The sequence below is a fragment of the Eleutherodactylus coqui genome, chromosome 1 (genome assembly GCF_035609145.1).
Source record: "Eleutherodactylus coqui strain aEleCoq1 chromosome 1, aEleCoq1.hap1, whole genome shotgun sequence".
NCBI lineage: Eukaryota > Metazoa > Chordata > Amphibia > Anura > Eleutherodactylidae > Eleutherodactylus > Eleutherodactylus coqui.
This window is the reverse complement of record NC_089837.1, coordinates 439,492,684-439,515,479: the sequence shown is the minus strand read 5'-3', so window position 1 is coordinate 439,515,479 and position 22,796 is coordinate 439,492,684. Positions and strand designations below refer to the sequence as shown.

Here is a 22,796-nt window from a genome sequence, read left to right as displayed (position 1 = left end):
ATACATGTTAGATAGCTACTGTCAATGAGAAAGTCACATTGGATCATAGGATGATCCATGATAATTGGAGGGTTCGGTCAACATTAATCTAAGAAAATTCTACCTAACCTTATTTTATGAAGAAATTAGACCTTTTTTTCTTGTATTTAATGAGGAAAAGGAAGGCTGACTGCTGATTTGCTGCCATTGAGTTTTCTTTGGTATTTTAATTACTATCTAGAGTCAAAGACAACGCCATCCAATGTGCAAATATATATCTATTAATTACTCAAGCATATTTTTCCCCTAGACTGGTAAACTTCTTCCGAGCATTGAGAATAATTATGTTGGTTAGAATATTCCGTCTGGCTTCACAGAAAAAACAGCTCGAAAAGGTCACTCGAAGAATGGTGAGTTTTTGTTTCAGCATGTCATAGTGTTGTTTGATTTTTCTTGGTTAACTGTTATTTGATTGGTATATGTCACCTGTTCGTGGATCAAATAATCTACTCATCTAAAAGTTCCACTGAAACATAAACAAACCAATCACTTTAGCTGCACTGGTAAGATCTACTGTTGCCACAGTATTGTGGAGTCTTCCCATGTGTAACAATGACAGCTGTATGATAAACTGCAGAACTTGGCTTCACCTTTAGCAGTAGCCTTTTGTGGACACCAACAGTATCTACCAGTACTCATATACTACCTGAACCTACAGTAGAGCCAAATAGCATAGCAACTGGACTTTGCAAGAAATCTAGATATCAACATAGTGAGACACAATTGCCACTGGGGACTTGTTATTAGATAAATGTAGCAGAGGTTGATGATAACTGGATAGTGAGGATGATACTATATATAAAGAAACATGAAATCGAGACTGGAACAGATGGTATGGGACCAAAATGGCAACTAGAGAAATGCTGATCCTAACCTTAGCTCTTCTTTTGTCTCTCTCTAACATCTCCCTGACACTGTCCCTACTGACTCTAAACACCCAAGTTGTCCCTTTGGGTGACCGTGTCTAAAACACTATCCCTGAGAACAGAAGGGCTTTACAGTCCAGACAAGAGGCTAAAGAAACAAAGGCTGGAATGACACAAGGCAGACAAAAACAAACAAGGGAAGATTATACAAACCATGAAACGCAGACTGGACTAGACAACAAAGGAGGATGACACACTGTACAGACTAGCCAAAACTGGACTAGAAACAGATACTTGGAACTAGAGCAAGGAATACTTGATAGAACACATGTTGTCATTGCTATCAACTGCCCCACACTATTTCACAATTGTCACTTGTAATTTGGATGCCTTCCTACATTACCATTTTTTTATGCAGTGTTGCAGACATAATAAAACTAGAAGTAGATTAAGCTAGACCCATGTTAGTATTGTGCTGCATGTTCAATGCTCTGAAAATAAGTGACTGTAAAGTTGTTGGTAAATGAGAAAGATATCTGTGCAACCTGTCCAGTTGGGCATTTATCCTGCTGACCTGTGCTTAGATTATGCATCAGGATCAGGATGGATAACAGGAGGAGCCATGTACAACATTTCAAGAGGAAATGTGTTCTTTTGCAGGTCTCTGAAAACAAAAGAAGATATCAGAAGGATGGATTTGATCTGGACCTCACTTATATCACAGGTGGGTGTCAGAAGCCGTATTCGGTGTAGTATAAGTCTATGCTTATACATAATCATTATGCTAAGTGGTCAATAATGATGCTTTCTTCAGAGCTCCAAAAATCTCCACATATTAATTTATGGGGCAATATTATTTTAGAAATCGTACAAAATTGACATTTGTGACCACTTCACTTGATTATCTGCAATTAATTTGTCATGTTATTTACAGAAGCAACCCATTAAAGCCAGATAATCTGCCATGTTGGATTCTTTTGGCCATTGATTGGCCAATCAATCTCCTCTGACAGTTATCTGCATTGCAGGTGTCTGATCCTCTGTTGGTCTTCACTTCCGGTTGCAGTGAGTGACAACGGGACATGAGACTGCAGCTAATCAACAGCTGAAGTGAAGCAGTTATTAGCTGCAGTGGTCACATGGTCCTGGGGTTGGGGACATCATAGCTGACCGGTTGCAGCCGATAGTGCAGACCAGCAGGGGGCTGGGCATCGACAAAACGGGAGCAGCGGGGCAGTAGAGTGTGGCTTCTTTTATGTTGGCACAATATAGTAGGCAACTTTTGAAAAAAAGTTGCCCCTGGATAAGCAAGTTAAAACTTTTTCAAGCACATACAACAGTTAGAGAAATACAAGCCTTCCCGATCAGTAATTATATCACATTCATTTCCTGCTATGTTGATAAATACGGTTCTATTTTATTAAAACTATTGTGTGTTTTCTTCTTAATCTTTATAGACAGGATTATTGCAATGTCATTCCCATCATCTGGAAAACAGTCTTTCTATCGGAATCCTATAAAGGTAAGTCTTTACTAATGCAATATTTTTATTTACTGCTTCCCAGTCCGGTCCTCAAGGATCCCTTAACAAGCCATATGTTGAGGCTTTCCGAAAGAAAATACTCAAGTGCTACTTGTAGATTCAGCGGAACTAAGTAAGCTGGATCTGTCATCATAGTGCATTGTGCTGTCCTGTGTAAGGGACAAAGTTTCTTTACGATTAGCCCAAACGGCATCAAAAATATTGTGACCTTTGACTAATGTACCTTAAAAAGGCTATAGCAGACTTTTAGTTTTGAATCTGCTGCAATCAGTAGGGAAGCCCTTCCCCTGCCTCCTTACCAATGATTGACAGGGCTGCCATGCTCCTGTTCTGCCGTTGCTGCTGAGCGGAAGAGGGGAGGAGGGGCTTCACTCAAAAACCAGAGGTCTCATAAGTTTCGTAAAGCTGAGAGTTGTAGTTTTGGAACAGCTGAAGAGCCATAGGTTGGAGACCATTGACTTAGACTATGCAGTTGAATGGCTGGCCATATAATACAGGAGCAACTCTAGTGCACCAGAGTGACAGCTTTTGTTTACCACCAGCTCTGATTCATGGATAGTGTTGAGGGCACCAAACCAGTAGAACCCTCTTTCTGGTTAAACTTTGCTGGAAGTTTGGTTTGGCATGAAACCAAGCAGAGTTTTTAGCAAAATTGAACCCAAAGCAGGTTTCTACTGGTTCAGTTAGCTCAACACTGGTCCTGAACACATGTATATTACACTAAAAGCCATAAAAGCCCTATAAAACACTCTGTCTCCTAGACAGCGTTATATACCAATTTTAGAGGGTTTGGTGAGCTTTTGATTTGGTTTGAACTAGCTTGGACCAAACCAACCTTTTTGTAAAGGTTCAGCGAACCAACCAAACCAAACGTTTTGTAAAGGTTCAGCGAACCATCCAAACCAAACTTTTTGTAAAGGTTCGGCGAACCAGCCAAACCAAACTTTTCAAAGGTTTGCTCATCACTATTCATAGAGGAGGGTCCAAAAAAGGGGAACACCTACCCCCATAACATCTGTTGAATTACATATATTGTCCCCTTTACTAAGCAACAGCTGAGGTGTTTATTATTAATGTACATTACATGAATATTAATTCATTTCTCTATCTTCTGTCTACTTTTCTCCATTAGGATAATTTTCTAATTCTTCTGCTTTCCTGTTTGATGTCTTTCATTTCTGGTAAATTGTGTTCTTTTCTACCATCTTAAGACAATCTGTCATTTATTGTTCTTGATGTGAGCACTCTTAAATTACAATTTTAAGTCTGAATGTATTATTTTTCTTTAGGAAGTCGCACGATTTTTGGACTCTAAACATAAAGACCACTACAAGATCTACAACTTGTGCAGTAAGTAGTGGTTAATAGGATTACATGATGTCCAGGTTCAGATATAATTAGATAATACATTACTCAAATACATACAGTGAAGAAAGACATTTTTTATTTCAACTAATCCGACATTTAAAGCAATTCACCAAATTCACCAGCTGCTTATTCTATTCAATGTTCACCTCAGCCATGTTCGTTAATCCTTGAATATAAAGCAGTCGTCCTAATTAATGGAAGCAGTCATTTATACAGTCTGTCCGAGTCTCTAGACACCTCTGGTACCTTAGGGCTTATTTAAACAGGTGTATGCAAATTGCACCTGAGATTCTTGAGCGCAATTCACATTAGACTGCACACGAACTCAGGTCCATGTGATGTCTGAGCCCGTGGGCATTGGACATTGCATGCCCTATTCCTGCCAATGTTATGGATGAAAATAGGACAATCTGAGACTTTTTAACACGGGCTGCAGGTCCATGTAAAAAATTTCAATGTCTGAAAAGTCTGATTAAAGTCATTGGGTTCGTGTTCTGTTCTTGTGCAGCCCATTGCAAACAGACAAAATACACAAATGTGTGAATAAGCCCTAAAAAGAGTATTCCTATCTCAGCACATTATGGCCCAATAAGAACACCCTTTCCTATGCAACAGCCAGGGTGGCCTAGAGCACAGAAACAGCCAAGTAGCCTATGCTATTTTTCCAGTTCACTTCTATGGGAGTTACAGAAATAGTATAAGATATCCCCTTTGGCTGTTTCAGTAATTCCTGACCACCCTCAGCAACCACATACAGCCAGATTGGTGCTGGTTGGGCTCAGTCCTTGGAAACGGTGCAGGTCCCAGAGGTGGGACCCTCATCTATTAGACTTGTAGGGCATATCCTTTGTATATGTCATGAAAGCCCAACATGGAAATACCTCTTTAACTAAGCTCCTCTTCAGAAGCCACATCTTAAAGAGATTGTCCAGAACTTTTGGGACTTTTGCGTTTGATGACCTATTGCATCCTCCTGATAGATCATCAGTGGAGGTCCACCGCTCAGAATCGAGGCCAATCAGCTGATCACTGACTTTGCTTTCAGTGTAGACAGCTCTGGAAGATATTGCTGTTCTTATTGCTGGCTTGGTATTGCAGGCACAGCTGCCATTGAATTCAGTGGGAGCTGTGCCTGTAGCACCAAATTGGGCCACTGTGTAGATAGAAGTTGGAAGTTCCCCTGACCCTCTGCTTTGCCAATGGCTGGTTCAGCCCCTGTTGGTAGTGCAAAGGGAAGGTTCACCTCTATCTGGGCCTGGAAGTGTAGCACAGAGGTGGACATCATACTCTTATATTCCTTGGAAGGCAATAACAATCCTAATCCATCATGACCAGGAGTGAACCAGTGCGGGAACAGGCTGATGGCCATCTCCTTATAATGGCTCCTATGGAGTGGTACCCAGTGGGATTGCCCAGGATAATGGGTGAAATCAGATATACCTTGAATGCTGAGCAACTTTTATTAAACAGGCAAATAGAACAGTAATCAGGCTGGTTTGGCTAAAAGGTTCTTGCAAAACGATTCTTGCAAAACTCATCCTCCGGGACTAGCATTTTTATATATTTATATTCCTTTTAGCAATGATTTATTTAGCCAGGGCCGTACTCAGCCGCTATGTTTACAATAAACAAGTCCGTAATGCAGTTGTAACAGTTAAAGTCTCTGGGCACAACTGTGCAACTCAACTACAACTCTGTATACCCACAGGAAACCAGTGTCCTTATCTAGAGCCGGGTGCTGACGTTGTGCCAACAGATTTGCTGAGGTTCCCAGATAGCGACCGCTCCCGCTCCTATTTTAGCTCGTAGGGCAGATAACGCTGGTAACCCTTAGGGGCCAGTGAACTCAGGATGGTCCCAAATTTGCATCTACTTTCCTGAGGAGCATGCCAAGAACTGCCTCCTTCTGGAAACCGACCAGAGATGTCAGGTGTGATTTATCATGCACAGACAGTTGTGCAGTATTGAAATGGAGCAGTCACATTCTGGAGTATCTCTCAATATCCTATCATTGGCAACTCTATAGCATTTAAAGAAACAGCACAAGAATATTTCCCACAACCATCAAGCATAGCCTGTATCCACCGGCTCCCCCTTACAGTTGCAGTGTTGACAGTGCTATCTACTTCCAGCGCTGTCTCCACTAACAGCAGGCCTGGGGACCAGCTGATCGGCGGAGTTCCCAAGCGGAAGACTCCTGCCGATTAGCTGTAGATGGCCTATTCTGGGGGTACGTCATCAAAAGTAAAAGTCCTGAAAGTTCTGGACAACCTCTTTAATGCATATGTATGATCTATAGTTTGAATGCTTAGAAACCAGAGCATCATGGTACTGCCTCACATAACTCGGAACACTACATTGCATTCTGCTATTAGTTCAGGTGTATTTACCAGAATGTAGGCCTTTACACATGCTTTAAAGGTAAAAGAATAATTCAGATTTCATGTGTAATTTGCACTTTTTAGTTCATCAGATCTTTCTTACAGGTGAAAAGGGCTACGATCCAGAGTTCTTCCATTACAGAGTGGAGCGATACTTCATAGATGATCACAATGTGCCGTCTCTAGCGTAAGTCTAATAAGTCTGTCAAATAAGTCTACTCCTCATGGAAATGGAACAAAATTGTCTGGTCTTACACTGAATGGCCACTTTATTAGGCACCAATCTAGTAGTGCTTTGGACCTCATCGGATTGGGCTTTAGAACTGCAGCAATTCGTTATGGCATAGATTCTACAGGAATATTGGCACCTGCGGAGAGGAAGCTGCTTGTAGTTGCCACACATTAGATGGAGGTGCTGACAGGAAGGGTTCATCAGTTCATGCTGCTTGCATCAAATTCTGACCTCCCATCTCCATGGGGCAACAGAAATCTGGATTCATCTGACTGGGTGATGTTTTTCCACTGCTCAGTGATACAGTTTTGCTTGTTTGCCCGCCTGAGTCTTGTCTTTATACTTCTCTTAGACAGTAATGGCGATGGAGCTGATCATCTGCTATGATAGTCCATCCGGGCTAAGGAATAACGAGTTATGTGTTTGGACACATTAGTTGTAGCACCAGCATTATATTCAGCTGCAGTTTGTTTGACTGCGCACCGCCTATTTGTCAGAATGGTTCTTGGCATCTTCTTCTGACCCCTTTCATCGCTGAGTTGTTTATGTCCACAGGATCCTCTTTTGCTGGATGCTTCCCCTACTCATGCCATTCTCAGTATACTCTCCACACTGTTCCTAAAGAAAACCCCACAAGGTTGGCATTGTATGAAATCTTGGCAACGGCTAATCTAGCACTAATGATCAGGCCTCGATCATAAGTTGCTCAGATCGTGGATTTTCCCATTCCAATGTAGATTCACACTGAAACTGATCCACTGAAAACTTGTTGCAAGTGGCGTATTCATCATTGTACTTGGAGAATTCTTGGAATGCAGAAAACATGCTCTGCCTGTTCATCATTGTCAAGAGCATCTCTGCAGCAGAGCTCTAGCTGTTCATTATTACTGGGGTACACACCACGGAGCATACTCGGAGTGACCCGGCTATGCTCCATCCAGGATTGAAAGCAGAGCATCAAAACAGCAGTACCCAATCATAAAATCATGAAACGGATGCAGAAGCAGCACAGTTGTACCAGACAGAAGCCATTTCACTTTCTGATGATTACTTTACCAGTATGTGGAAGTGAAAATATTTTGTTGGTTCACTACACATTATTTAATTCAACTAGTAAGTTGCTATTACAATAACTAGGTTCCATCTGCTTTAAACATCTGGTCACATGATGTGTGATCTGGTTGCTGTGCTCCATCTGTTCATCACTGCATCTGGAGCCTGAGCACTCTGCACTTCAGCAGGTCACATGAGTCACTCTATCATGTCACAGATTACTCTAGGAGTAATCAAAGAGCGTAATAATGATTTTATGCCGCACTCCAAGGTCACATATCTTATTTTCATGCAGAAAAGCTCCACTCGTGAAAGGGTCAGGGTCTGTAATAAAGTGGCCATTCAGTTAATTAAATGCAAGTTTAATATAACTTCTGCAACTTTCTAATGCACTGAGAAGGGTTTAACACCTGCATCCGGGGTTCCGCCCGGCTCCGTCTCAGGATAGAACCGAACAATGCCGAACGGACCCAATGACTATTATGGAGTCTGTTTGGTTTCTGCTCAGCCGCCCTTTGAATGGATGAAAAAATTCTGCATGCAGAGTTTCTTCCATTGTTTTGAGCCGGATCCGTGACGGAACCTCCGACCGGCCTAACAGTTTCCATTTTTTGGCTACTTTCTGCTTGTAGTCACTGAAAGGACACTGTGTACATTCAGTATGCTATATAGTGTATAAACCAGTATATAATAACCTGTCAGATGGGATAGATTTCTGAAGTGTGCTATGTGAGAACACACTGATAGGTATTCCATGCTAACTGTCAAGTGACCAAATTGACTTCTTCATACTTAGTGACATGCTAAAGTTCACCGCCAGTGTACGTTCTTGGATGGCAGAGGACCCAAAGAATGTTATAGCCATTCACTGCAAAGGAGGAAAAGGTAAAAGTAACATTAGCTTTCTCATTGTTTATCCTCTTAATCAGGGGTCCCCAACTCCAGTCCTCAGGAACCACCAACAGGTCATGTTTTCAGGATATCCTATGGCAACAACCCCTGTGCAATGCCTGAGGCACCGACAATAATTACATCCCCTGTGCAACACTGAGGAAATCCCGAAAACCTGAGCTGTTGGCGGTCCCTGAGGACTGGAGTTGGGGAACACTGCTCTTAATGATCTCTGCCTTTTATGTATATTTTATGCATTTCATGTCCAGGCCTTGCTCATTTTCGAAATATGACTGTTTCCTCCTTGTATATTTGCAAAAAAAAATAACTGTTGGTAGCACAACTGAAGAACATACATGTAGATGGCCTGCTGAGGTGTGCGAGCCCGACTGTACCTCACTATACTGCAGATTTCATGAGGCATATGAAGGTTTTTCTGTTGGATTCAGTATGAAAAAAGTGCATGTTTCATCAGATGTCGTATTGCATCATGGCCTCTAAGGGGAGATTAAGCACAGAGCCTCAAAGACTCCATGCATCTATGTACGAGTCCGTTGTGCGCATGACATCTTAGGGTTTATATCTCAGTGAATCGATCAGAAAAGGTTCAAGGTTTATCCTATCTTTGCAATGACAACCTTCAAAATGTATATGATAGAATTAAATAATTTCATCAAATGGTGATGGTCACACCAGATATGTGTACAGCAAAATCCCATTAAGTATTGGGCTGAGTAGGGTTCTATGGTGATGGTACATTCAACTCAGTAAAACTGTGAAAGGGTCCAGTTATTAAAGATGTAATGTGAACCCTAAATTGCAGTTGTGTTTTTGGTAGTCTATAGGTGCCTGGCCAGCCTTAGTTATGTGTGACCCGTGTGGTCACACAGGGTACTGGCCACCAGCTTGTAGGGGGAGCACCAGGCAGATGTTAGCTAGGATCAATCACCCCCCATAGGTCCACCTGACCAGATGATCTTCTTCCTCTGTGCGGCTGCGTCCTGTGGAGCTACACGAATCATCCTCCTCCTGGCTCTGTCTCTTCCCCCTGATGTTCCAAGGAGCAGCTATCTACCCATTGGCACCCCATGCAATACAATCACTTAACTCCGCTACTATATTTATGTTATGAGGTTGGTTCTGGTATTGCATTTATGTACTGAAGTTAGTTCCTGCTGAATTTATGTTAACAGTTTGGTTCTGGCACTGTGTTTATGTTATGAGCTTTGATCTGGTGCTCTATTTATGTAGTGAGATTGGTTCTGGTGCTGTATTTATGTTCTGAACTTAACTCTGGTGCTGTATTTGTTATGAGCTTGGTTCTGATATTGTATTTACATACTGAGGTTGTTTTCTGATGAATTTATGTCATGAGCTTGGTCCTGGTACCATATCGATGTTGTGAGCTTGGTTCTGGTATTGTATTTATGTTATGAGTTTGGTTCTGATACAGTATGTATTCACTGAGCTGTTCTGGTGTGGGAAGGCTGCTGCTGTCTTGCTGCTTTCTTCTCAAGCAGAATACAGGAAGCCTGCCTCTCAGGCAGTGCAATATATGTTCTTTTTTTTTCTTTGAGGGGTACCTAAAACAAATCCTGCACAAGGTGCGATCTAACCTACGTCTGGCACTGAATGGGAAAAATGGCCTACAATGTATCTCTGTACTACTGCATTGCAGTCAGCTCATTGGTATCACAACCTCATATTGAAGTATTGATCCATTTGTTGCTCCATTAGGCTTCAGTGTAATGAGATTATATATACATTATTATATCACATTCTGTATTATAGGTAGAACTGGCACCATGGTTTGCACATATCTTGTTGACTCAGACCAGTTTGAGAGTGCAAAGGTATGTAGAATCTCTATGATGAATGTAAATATGCATCTCATTATCCTGGGTGTCCATTATGCAAATGTGGTGAATGACTAATATGCTAATGATTTTGGAAAATCACCCCATCCCCAAAAAATAGTAGCTTCTACTTTGTAATTGTGCGTTTGTTGTGCAAGATAGAAACACTAAGCGTATCGCTGACATCGTCACATGTTGAGTGCTGATTCACTGACTGCACGGCGGACGCTATAATTTAGTTGTCAGGATCTGACTCCTGGAGCGGCAGTGTCATGGATGACGGGTGTTGTTTTTGTTTAGGAAAGTCTGGATTACTTCGGAGAACGTAGGACTGATACATCTGTCAGCACTAAATTTCAAGGTGTGGAGACACCATCCCAGGTGAGTCTTCTGATGTTATCCTGTGATAGGAGCGACATGGAAGAGATTATTAGTATAGAGCCGAAACTTTTAAAATCCAATCTTGTGTATTAGAGGGCTTTTGCCACTGATAAACGTTTGATTGCTGTTGGTCCGACTACTGGGACCACCGGTGATCCTGAGAACGGTGCACCTCAAATGCCTTGTGTGAATGGAAACTTGGTGCACATGTGACCGCTCTTCCATTCACTTTTATGAGTTGAGCGCATTGATCTCCCTCTGTCCCATGGAAGTGAATGGAATGTAGCAGGGGCATAGCTAAAGGCTCATGGGCCAAGGTGCAAAAGTTCAGTTTGGTGCCCCACTCACAACTTCCTTTCATGGCTGCCCAAAAAACTCTGCAAAGAACTTTGCGCTGCATCACTCAGTCCTTTAAATGACCCGTTGATGCAGCACTCGCAGCCAGAGACGATGCTAGTGGGATGCCTTAACTTCCTTTCCCTCCAAAATTTTTTTTATATATATATATATACACACACACATCTTAGACAGATAAGACAGCTTTTATAACATTGCAGGCTCCGATATAGCAGCTCTGCTTTAGCACAGCTCTAAATAATGCAGTCACCATATAATAGACAGATACAAGTTCTATGCCGTGATAGTGATTACAGTGCAGTTACCTCCAGTGATCACAGATGACATCTATTCTGATTGCGCACGCAATACACAAAAAGATGCGCAAAAACAGTGCAAAACTGCAGGAAAAAGAACACATCTGGACCTTATTAGGCTAACTAGCTTTTCAAATCAGGGTGGGGTGGGTGCTGCGTGTGCATTTTTACATGCCCTGAATGTGCACAGAAGTACAGTACACTGCGTTGACATGCGCGCAAATAAGCCTCGTTCATAGAACAAATACGTTAGGCTGAAGCGTGCATATTTTTGCATACACTTGTGTGAAGGAGCCCTTAGGCCTCATGTCCACGGGGAAAATCAGGCCCGCCGCGGATTCTCCATGGAGAATCCTGCAGCGGGTCCCTCCTGCCCCGCGGACATGAGGCCAAGAAAGAAGAATAAACTCACCTCTCCGGACGTTGCGTATCTTCCTTCCTTCCCGGACGGATCTTCTTTCTTCGGCCCGCTGAATGTGCTTGGCACGCCGGCAACGTGCCGCGCGCATGCACCGGGCACATTCGCCAGGCTGAAGAAAGAAGATCCGTCCGGGAAGGAAGGAAGAACCGCAGCGTATGGAGAGGTGAGTTTTAATTCTGGTATGGGTGTTCCGCGGATCCGGACGGCTTCCATAGGCTTCAATAGAAGCCTGCGGGAGCCGTCCCCGCGGGACACCCGCATGAAAATGGAGCATGTCACGTTTTTTTTCCCGCACGCGGATCCGCGCCTGATGGGGAAAATGACACCCGCAGGTATTTAACTACCTGCGGGTGTCCAATGCATCCCTATGGGGCGCGGATCCGCATGTGGGAGAAACGCTGTGGATTTTAAATATTAATTTACCCCTGGATATGAGGCCTTAGGTGCACCGTGCAGAAATATTTTGCACATGTGAAAGGTCCCTAAGGAACTTCTCACACGGAATGGAATATTCCACAACAGCGTTGCGAATATATTCTCTTGTGGAATATTCAGTATCAAAATCCGAATTGCTAATGTGTGGAATTCAAAATAGCAGAATCCTCCCGGTAATTTAGGTACAGCATATTGCACATCGCTGTTGCAGAATATTCCGTCCCAAGTTAAAGGTCCCTTATCCTGCTTTCACATAAGACGGCATTAGCCTGCAGGACGCACCCAAATCTGCAGGTTTTTCTACCGCTGTGGAATTCCACACCAAAATCAGGTCGTACTGCGGATTTTGATGTAAAATTGCAGGCAGATTTAAGCCATTTTCACCCCCAGGATGGAACCCCAATATATAGGCTGAAATGCTATGTGAACACAGCCCAAACTGACCAACTACTGGAAGGGCTTCTGGATACGACTGACATGTCTTTGCTTTCTGTTATTTCAGAGTCGATATGTATGTTACTATGAAATTCTGAAGAACAAGTACAATTTACAGATGCCGCCAGAGAAATCACTCAGGATCCGAAGCATTAGAATCTACTCCATTGAAGGTAAGTGTACAATATCAGGCAATATGACAAGTAGCTTGATGCTTGGCACTAACCAATTCATAGTTATGTGGGCTTGGTAGTCCACTAATCATTGGGGGTCTGGTAGTTGGATCGTTGGGGGACATTGCTGTTGTGTCTAAATTTTACTACAATGGGAATAAAGTATTACATGGTGACCATTCAATACATGGTCATTCTGCATCCTCCAGGCATATATCTATATTACACTCAAGTTCGGCACTATGGAGCAATTCCAGCAACCTCGCTGGTTTTGAATCACAATTCCAGCAACCTCATTGGTTGTTTGACTTGTCCAACTCAACCTCATTGGTTGTTTGGGTTCCCTGATGCAACTTGATTGGTTGTTAGTGCCGAACTTGAGTGTAATACAGATATATGCGTCCTCCAGGGCATTTGCTGCTTTGTGAACTCTGCTTTGGCCAAATATAGGAACTCCATCCATTTCATCTATATGCCCCAAGAGTATATAGACATGAAAACTTTAAAGGGGTTATTTGGGCAGAAAAAAACAATTGAAAAAACCCTCATCTGCTGGAAAATCATAGAAGTCATACTTGCTGCACCCCATTCCCTGCTCCCATTTTTGTCCAATCCCCAATGCCGTTTACTTCCTGCAGCATCAGCATTGATGTCACTGACACCAGGTATATGTCACCGTCGCAACCAATCAGTGACTTACTTCGGCTGATGATTAACTGCAGCGGTGATATATCCCTGTGATGGGAAGTCATCGCCGCTGCGACAGGAAGTGAAGAGCAGGCATGCCAGGCATTGGCGGAATGGGAGTGACAGCGGATTGGTTGAGATCAATATTACTTCTTTTAGGTTTTTCTGCCCAGATAACACATATAATGCTGCAGCGACATGATGACGATGAGTTCTATAGGTTATGGTATGCTCTCATCAGCGTCTTACCAGAATATATTATAAGAAAGCAGGTTATGTAGGTCATTTGAAGTTCTGTATTAGACAAAACTTTAAACTAATGGAACAATACATCAACGGTTATGGACACCTTTTTTCCACTTAAATCCATGTATTTTGTCTGACAATCATTTATACAATAGGAATTTATTAAAAATTTAGCACAATTTATCTTCTGCAGCTTCTACATAACACTGTGTATAGACACATCAGTCTAAAGTTTCAATAGGAGATCCATCAGTGTGTTGGACTGACACTTGGTTTTCAGCCCTTATCTCTTCTCTCCAGCACTTTTTATCAGCTAATTTATGACCACATCAAAGATAAACATTGTTGGGGTCATGAATTAGCTGATAAGAAGGAAAAGGAAGAGAAAGCTTCACTGATGGATCTCCTATTGAGATGAAGGGCCCATTTACACACAAAGATAATCTTTCAAATGACTGAAAGATTTAGCGATCTATTTGCTTAAAATGTTAACAGCCTTTAATGTCTATTAACACTTTATCATCTTCATTTGCACGTAAAAGGACCTCCAGGAGCTGTTTGTAGAGCCCAGCCTGTGAATAATCACACTCCCAGCTGTGCAAGCAGCTGTATTGTTCTACTCCTGGCTGACCACAGATTACATTGTGTTATCTACCGACTCCCATGGAGAAAACAGCATGTGGTCTCTTGAGAGATAAATGTGTTTCCTTTATCTTTTAGTAGCTGAATGATGGATTTTAGGTTCACCTTAAAATCACCATTCAAATAAAAAGTGCACAATTCCCGCATTTACATGTAACAATTATCTTTCATTTTCGGTCATTTGAACAAATTTTGAGTGATAATTGTTATGAGTAAATGGGCCTTTAGACTGCAGCTTCTATAAACAGTGATATGTAGAAGCCGCAGAAGACAAATGATGCAAACATTTTAATGAAACCCTATTGCAAAAATGATTGTCAGCCCAAAATACATGGATTTAAGTGAAAAATTGTCCCCAGGGTGTCCATAATCTTTAAGGCTGTATTCACACTTTGGGTTTCTTTTTCGTGTTCCAACATGGGAGCAGGAAAATTGAATCCCTGCAGAAAATGTATGCAACCTATCTATGACAGAGCCAAAAGGCCCTGGACAGAACTCACGGACTATAATGGGGTCAGTCTGGCTTCTCTCCTGCCCTACGGATGCTACACTATTTAAGCAGATCTGTGGTGGAGGCTCCCAATCCTCCCACGCAGATAGGAACAGATTTAAAGAGTGGCTTACTAACAATGTTACTTCTATTTACACAACAATACATGGAATGATTGCTTCTCCTTAATGTATCTTCACTTATGACATCTGCAGTAGTCTCTCCCTTCTCTATGTTGCTATACAAATATAATTAAGTCGACCGCATTCTTCGTAGACCTCATTATAACTTGAGTATAAAATATGTAGCATTTCCATTGTTACATACCGAACGTCTTGTACTATATTACAGAATTGGTCGTTCTTGCTTCTGGACATGTCTGATGTGTACTTCCATCATTTATTTCTATTATAGGAGTAGGAAAGGGCAATGGCACTGATATAAAGGTACAGATACTTGCTAAGAAAGAATTGGTGTTCCAGTGCGTTTGTGAGACTCAAGAAAACTGTAAGGTATGTACGAAGGTGAGTGATGGTAGGTTAGAGTGCAATGAAAGAAAGACTGTGGTGGAGAATGTTGATAGTAGGATGAAGAACAGCAATAAGCCCTAAGATGGAAAACAGAGAGAAAGATGAAGAAGTTAGGCCCGAAGTGTATAAAACCTCATAGAATCCTAGAATGGTAGAGTTGGAAGGAACCTCCAGGGTCATCGGGTCCAACCCCCTGCTCAGTGCAGGATCACTAAATCATCCCAGACAGATATTTGTCCAGCCTTTGTTTGAAGACTTCCGTTGAAGAAGAACTCACCACTCTTCTGTGTTGCATCTCCCAAAATTTTTTGGGGGGCCTTTTTTAATACATGTACAGTTCCATATGCAATCCATGTATGGTATCTGTTTTTTTACTTCAATATGTCATCTGTTTTTCACGTCCGCCCCCAAAAATTGAAGCCGTCCCATTTATTGTTTTTCAACATTTCTTAGCAATGGATTCATGAAATACAGACAAACACACAGATGGCATCCAAGTGTGATCTGTCATTTTCCACCCCACTGATTGTATAAGCGAGTCTTATTCGCAAAACGGATCAGAATAGTAGTTGGCCCATTTTTTTTTTTTACGTCAATGTGTGTCCATGTGAAAAAAACTGATGTTTTGGCCCATTGCCTACTATGGGTGTGTGTGCTGTCTGAATGTAGTCCTATGGAGGAGGGATGGTCGGTTGGAGTGCTGAGATGATGTGACTATGGTGTACAACACTGATAGATGATTAATATGTTTCTTCTGTGTGTATTTTCACTGTAGCTGTTTTTTGATGCTGGAAACAATTCAGTAGTCATCAGTTTGGAAGGCTGTCCCATCATCTCCGGAGATGTTAAAGTCAGATTCGAGTCCAGTGCTGTAAGTATAAGCACGCCTGTAGCTTAGATTTTGTCAGCTGATGTTACATGTATACCGGTGGGGATGTATCTGTTCCCAACATGCATATTGTTTTAAATTGAATCACATAGGATAGCCTTTCTGTTTACCCTAACTAGGATAGGTGATAGAACTCTTAATTGTTGGTGGTCTCCCCGGTGAGACCCCTCACTAATCCCAAGAATGAGTCACCTCCTCTTCCTCCTCGTTGCTCTCCACACAATTCAGATACTTTCTTTAAGCCTATGCTGCAATACTTTTGAAGCACAACACAATCTAGTCCTGCTACATTTGTTGGTCTTTTCCTCCACTGACTTTGAGGACTTTGACTTTTGGCGATAAATGTAAATACTAAACACGAGCATGTGTGCGGTTTATTATGTGCTGTAATGTACAAAACAAAGCTGAGGGTATATTTTTAGTTTACGTTGTGAATTCCTTCTCACGGGTAATGCAAAGTGGTTGGACAAGGTTTGACGGTATAGGAACATTTTACAAGAGGTTAGAAACTGCTGGCAATGTGCCAAGTATCCAATAACCTACATCTAGAGGGGCAAATACTTCTTTGCAGCACTGTAGACCGGGAACTCATTAGATGTCACATGTGGCAAAAAAATCGTAACTCTTTAGACCCCTCTCTTGACTTAGGGCCCTTCTAGATGGGACAATTGTCGGGTGGTTTTGCACAAGAGCGATGATCATTTAGTGAATGGAGTCGGAGGGGGCTGGAGAACGCTTCACCCATCTGCTTCCGTTCACATAGATTAATTATTCTCTGTTTACACCTGCCAATTGTTGTTCTATTTTATGTCTGCCTATACAGAAAGACAAACAATAAGCAATCAAATTCTTATCGATTATCGTTTAGTTTCTCATGATCCAGCAGTAATCTGAACTATAATATTTCAGTGTAAGAGGGCCCTTAGCCATATTTCCAACATACAATCAAATGCCACAGTGAACAAAGCCCTAGCCAGTCCAGATATGTAATGTGTTTTATCTCAAGCACACCTGATGCAACTAATGAAGCCCTTGATTAATTGCACCTGCTGTGTTTAAGACAACACCCTATTTGCAAATATGTGCCCTTATAAGGGATTCTATCAAGGGGGTTGATTAATTCTGACATTGCAGTAGTTGTCGTTTTGTGTTGAATTTGGAGAAACTTGTTATACTATGTTGAGCTATTTAAATAGTTTTTTTGCAAAAAGCTGAACATTTGTAAATTTGGCAAATAATTTGCAATGGAGGTTGAATAATTTTGATTGCAACTGTATGGTCTAGCAGCAATATAATAATAATAATAATAATATAATAATAATAAAATAATGGTATGTCCTGATGGTCACATGGATGCAGTTCCAACATGCAGTCACGATAACCTCGTGCACATCTGTGATTCTCACTGTAACAGCTGGGAACAGAGAAAACTCTGAGGCCAGCTGTTTGACTCCTCACATGCTACTTTCTCCATTTTTAGATCGTCTTCACAACATCATTGATGCAAGCTTTTTCTTTTTTCAGGGTTTACCGAAGGGCTATGATGACTGTCCATTTTACTTCTGGTTCAACACTTCGTTCATAGAAAATAACAGGTATGGATTCATAGTGTAGGAATTGGAGAATTTCAGGATCCCTTGATCATACTTGTTTTACAGACATCTAATAGCAATTATATAGATAAAAACTGAAGGATAAATGGAAGAAATGTAGTGATCATCATTCATTCATCAGCAGACCATGAACTCTATTTATTTAAGATCAGCAGGATTACCTCCTACATTTACAATGTGACTAGTAATTCTTAGGAAATTATATAGTACCGGTGTTTCTGGTGGCGCCACACAGCTGTGCTACGTGCACGACACACATAGCACTGCTTCATCCCATATAACAGGGATCAGAAGCAGCACAGCACTGGAGATATAGAACCCGTGATGACATCACCATCGTGCTCCGCCCCCTGATCACATGACACTGACGCTCATCCAGGGTGAATGACTTACATGCTCTCCCCCTGATCACATGACGGTGACATCATCAAAGGTCCTGCATTCTTGTGCAGATTACGGGCAAACTACAAACTCCCTGTGGCTTTAGTTGCTATGGAATACAAAAAAACACCTAGCCGGAAACCAGCCATGTGCATACAGGACCTGTGATTATGTCACCATCATGTGATCGGGGGCGGAGCATGTAAGTCACTCACAAACTCACTCACATACGTACATACGGACAGGTTGTCATTAGTAGTTTCATAAATACCAAAAGTGCAAATAAGTTTATTTAGCCAAAATTACATTTTTTTGTACTTCAAAATCAATCTAAAGTGCTGGCCACTAGAGCACTAGGGCTCTCATTGCTTTCTAATTTGCTGCCCACTGCCTTTTGTCAAGTGAAAACTGTCTCTAGTGATAGAGACACTAAGATGTCTCTAGTGATAGAGACAGGAAGTGGGGGTGAGTCTTGTCTCATGCTGCCCATAGAAGTCTGTGGAGAGAAGTGGGAAAGGAGGAGGAGGGAGACAAGAGCATAGACTCTCACAAATGTACTGCTGCAGCTAGCAATGAGGGTGTACCATGCTTGGCCTACTAAAATCACATCTACACTGCTCAGTATTGCTGTACACTGCCTTCCATCATGCAGCACATCTGATGTTTTCTTCATGTGTAGTGAACAGAGACATTATAGCAGCAGTCTGCACCCACGAGCTCAGACAAAGCGGAAGATTACAGCTGTTGCCATGCATAGGGGAAAACTAGTTAAAAATTCAGGATACAAGTCATATATTAACCAGCACTAGTGTTACTCCTCAAGTACACACTCAGTAGCTTATTCTGAAGAGTCGGGTATGTTTTGTATTGACTGGTATTTTGCGCCGTCTCTATCTTCCTTTATTCTTTTTGCACTTATGCTGTAATCTTTTTTTTCCTTTTTTTTAGGCTTTACCTTTCTAAAAATGATTTGGATAACCCTCACAAAGAGAAATCAGGAAAACTCTACAGTAATAAGTTTGCGGTAGAAATAAACTTTGAGTCTTGACAAACTGTCTGAGCTTTATGCACGTCCCAAACATTTGCACCTCACTGTGTTACGTACCAAAGAATCTGAAAGGCGTCAAGGTGCCATATTGTTTTTTTGTTTTAGTTTTTTTGTAATATTATGAACTTTTTATACAGCTGTTAATATGTATATATTCCAAGTGTTATATAGATACATGCATGTGTAATATGTTGTCTTTTACGTAGTAAGCTTTGCTTCTATATGAAATGAAGGTTGTGTTGATGATTACATATTACTATATTATTACATATTAGTATTTGTTTTCAGTAAGGTCTTCGCAGTTTGGTGCAGTTTTGACTGCATTTATACTTCTCATTTTTGTATGCACATCATGTTTTGGCTCCATATTTTGGAAACTGTGTCAACCCAGTCTAACAAAGGCTTTGAAGTAGCAATGATCCGGTGTATACTGTATAAGTAATGTATAGAGATGAGCGAGCATATTTGCTAAGGGCAATTGCTCGAGTGAGTATTGTCCTTAGCGAGTACCTGCCCGCTCGGAAGAAAAGATTTGGGTGCCGGCGCAGGTGAGCGGTGATTTGCGGGAGTGAGAGGGGGGGGGAGAGGGAGAGATCTCCCCTCCGTCTCCCCCCCCCCCCCCGCTGCTCCCCGCCCCCCGCCGTCACCCGAATCTTTTCTTCCGAGTGGGCAGGTACTCGCTAAGGACAATGCTCACTCGAGTAATTGCCCTTAGCGAGTATGCTCGTTCATCTCTAGTAATGTAGTAGGTTAAGGGCTCACTTGCAGGCGTGTACATTTCCCGCATGTTATGCAAATATTTATTCTAATGAGATCTAGATGTGTTCTTTTCCCCGCATTTTGCGCAGTGCCTCATGCTTCCTCATGTGCATTTGCGCGCCTCCCATAGACTTATATGTGGTCTTTGCTGCGCATTATGCAGAAAAAGAGCCAATGCTATTTTTTTACCGTACACGCAAAATCCGCTTATGTAAATGAACCCATTGAAATCAATGGGTTCTATTCTTTGGGTTAGCGCACACAGATTTTGCGAGAGCATATACTCGCGCAAGCACGATCGTGTGAAGAAGCCCTCACCTGCACCGATATGGGCTATGGAGATTTAACATATTCAGCAAATACATATAAAATACGTGGGACTCTACGCCCGTGTGAGTGAGCCCTAAACCGGTATTCATGCGTGATGTTTTTGTTGCATTTGTTTTCATGCTGCAATCTTCTGTTAGAAAGCATTACAGGACATTTCTGTAAACTACAGCAAAAGATTTCTGATAGTATTTTAAAAAAGAAAAAAAAAGGCAAAAAAATAAATAGTAAAAAGGGAACTTCGCCGTCCACCTAAAATAACATAAAAAACATTCTTTTTTACATTAATTGCCACAAATCATCTCCGATTTCACTGATGTATTTTCTCATATCTATTTATTTTGCACTAAAGCAGATATACAGCAGCATAAAACTTTATGTGGAAATGTCCCTACAATATTGTATTAAAATATGGTTTTGTCATAAAAATTCCAATGTCTTATCTGATTTTTCGAGAGTTTCACTCCCAGGGTGTTATAAAGCTGCAGTGTAAGGCTTAGCATGGAGAACCACAGAAAGAACAGCGGAAATACACTTCTATGAAGACGGAGTGACCTCGCAACAAGATGATAGTTCCGCCATTAATAAAAATGGCTGTGGAAATGTAACAATGTCCTGGACCCAACTACATGAGGAAGAGGAGGTCATTGGAGTAACTGCCTGATAAGATACAACACACTGAGAGGCAAAAGAGGGGAATACTCATGCAGGCAGAGTGTTAAGACAGCAGAATGCAGTCCTAAGCTCTTGTTCACGACCTGAAGGCTACAGGTTCAATCCACGCATGGTTTAGTTAGCCGGCTCAAGGTGGACTCAGCCTTTCATCCTTCCGAGGTCGGTAAAATAAGTACCCAGCTTGGTGGGGGTAAAAGATGACTGGGGAAGGCAATGGCAAACCACCCCACAAAAACAGTCTGCCAAGAAAATGTTACAATGTGACTTCACCCTAGGAGTTAGAAATGACGTGGTGCTACGGTAGTACCAGGGGACTTTACCCTTTACTTTACTCATGCAGGCAAAGAGCAGCTGAGGCCATGTTCACACCTGCACTGGGGATTCCATTTTTCCTACCCTGTTATGGGAGCCCCTGGCCAAACGGATCCGTCTTATAACAGATCCCAATGGTGCCAAATGGACTTTTACACGGAACGATTGTTCAAAAACTCTTTCAAATGAGCGATAATGAACGGAAATCACCAATAATCTAACAACAAACGATAAATTAATCACTTTTCATTGATTGTTCATTTTCTGCAGGCATTAAAATCATCGTTGGCTCATTCACTAATAATTCGGTTTAATCTTCAGTAGAGATGAGCGAGCATACTCGTCCGAGCTTGATACTCGTTCGAGTATTAGGGTGTTCGAGATGCTCGTTACTCGTAACGAGTACCACGCTGTGTTTGGGTTACTTTCATTTTCTTCCCTGACAAATTTGCGCGCTTTTCTGGCCAATAGAAAGACAGGGAAGGCATTACAACTTCCCCCTGCAACGTTCAAGCCCTATACCACCCCCCTGCAGTGAGTGGCTGGCGAGATCAGGTGTCACCCGAGTATATAAATCGGCCCCTCCCGCGGCTCGCCACAGATGCATTCTGACATAGTTCAGGGAAAGTGTTGTTGATGCCGGAGCTGCTATAGGGAGAGTGTTAGGAGTGATTTTAGGCTTCAAGAACCCCAACGGTCCTTCTTAGGCCATAGAAATCGCAGATCGCACCTATGTGCGATCTGCGATTTCTGTTCTCTTCTCTATATGCACTCAATGGGGCCGGCGGCAGCAGCGCCGACCCCATTGAGAACATATAGAAGACAAATCATTCTTCTCTTCCACAGCTGTAACAGCTGTGGCAGAGAAGAACGATGTTTGCCCATTGAATTCAATGGAGCCAGCAATACAGCCGGTTCCACTGAAAGCAATGGGCCGGCGATCGCGGGATGAATTGTCGGGAAGGGCTTAAATATATAAGCCCTTCCCTGCAATTCATCCAGAAATGTGTTACAATAAAAATATATACCGGCGTATAAGGCGACGGGGCGTATAAGACGACCCCCCAACTGTCACCTTATACGCCGGGAATACAGTGGAGCAAAGAATAAAAATCATTACTCACTTCTCCTGGCGTTCTGCGCCGCTGCTGCAGGCTGTCGCTCCCTCCTGGTTCCCGGCAGAGCATTGCTTTCTCTACGAAGGGCTTTAAATCCCCGCCTCCAGAAACACACGTGCCTTCAGCCAATCACAGCCAATGACAATGATGTCATTGAATGGCTGTGATTGGCTGAAGGCACGTGTGTTTCTGGAGGCGGGGATTTCAACCACTGCGTCCAGAAAGCAATGCAATGCTCGGGTCGCCCATTGACTTCAATGGGGTTTGTTACTCGAAACGAACCCTTGAGCATCGCGAAAAGTTCATCCCGAGTAACGAGCACCCGAGCATTTTGGTGCTCGCTCATCTCTAA

At 42.2% G+C, this 22,796-nt stretch overlaps 1 protein-coding gene across 4 annotated transcripts in view; it reads left to right on the top strand.

Moving 5' to 3' along the window:
* LOC136581788 (phosphatidylinositol 3,4,5-trisphosphate 3-phosphatase TPTE2-like) overlaps positions 1-19,813 on the top strand; it is a 48,482-nt gene extending 28,669 nt beyond the window's left edge. For 3 of the 4 annotated variants that reach the window (XM_066582427.1, XM_066582419.1, XM_066582413.1), the window contains 13 exons: positions 290-389; positions 1,566-1,629; positions 2,363-2,427; positions 3,738-3,798; positions 6,303-6,384; positions 8,279-8,367; positions 10,165-10,226; positions 10,530-10,610; positions 12,622-12,727; positions 15,207-15,316; positions 16,098-16,193; positions 17,736-17,806; positions 19,154-19,813. In XM_066582427.1, coding sequence (XP_066438524.1) covers positions 290-389; positions 1,566-1,629; positions 2,363-2,427; positions 3,738-3,798; positions 6,303-6,384; positions 8,279-8,367; positions 10,165-10,226; positions 10,530-10,610; positions 12,622-12,727; positions 15,207-15,316; positions 16,098-16,193; positions 17,736-17,806; positions 19,154-19,253 — 1,087 coding nt within the window. In that variant the 3' untranslated portion in view covers positions 19,254-19,813. The remainder of the gene's footprint in view (positions 1-289; positions 390-1,565; positions 1,630-2,362; positions 2,428-3,737; positions 3,799-6,302; positions 6,385-8,278; positions 8,368-10,164; positions 10,227-10,529; positions 10,611-12,621; positions 12,728-15,206; positions 15,317-16,097; positions 16,194-17,735; positions 17,807-19,153) is intronic. The other variant, XM_066582433.1, reaches the window with a different exon arrangement.
* The last annotated feature ends 2,983 nt before the right edge of the window (positions 19,814-22,796 follow it).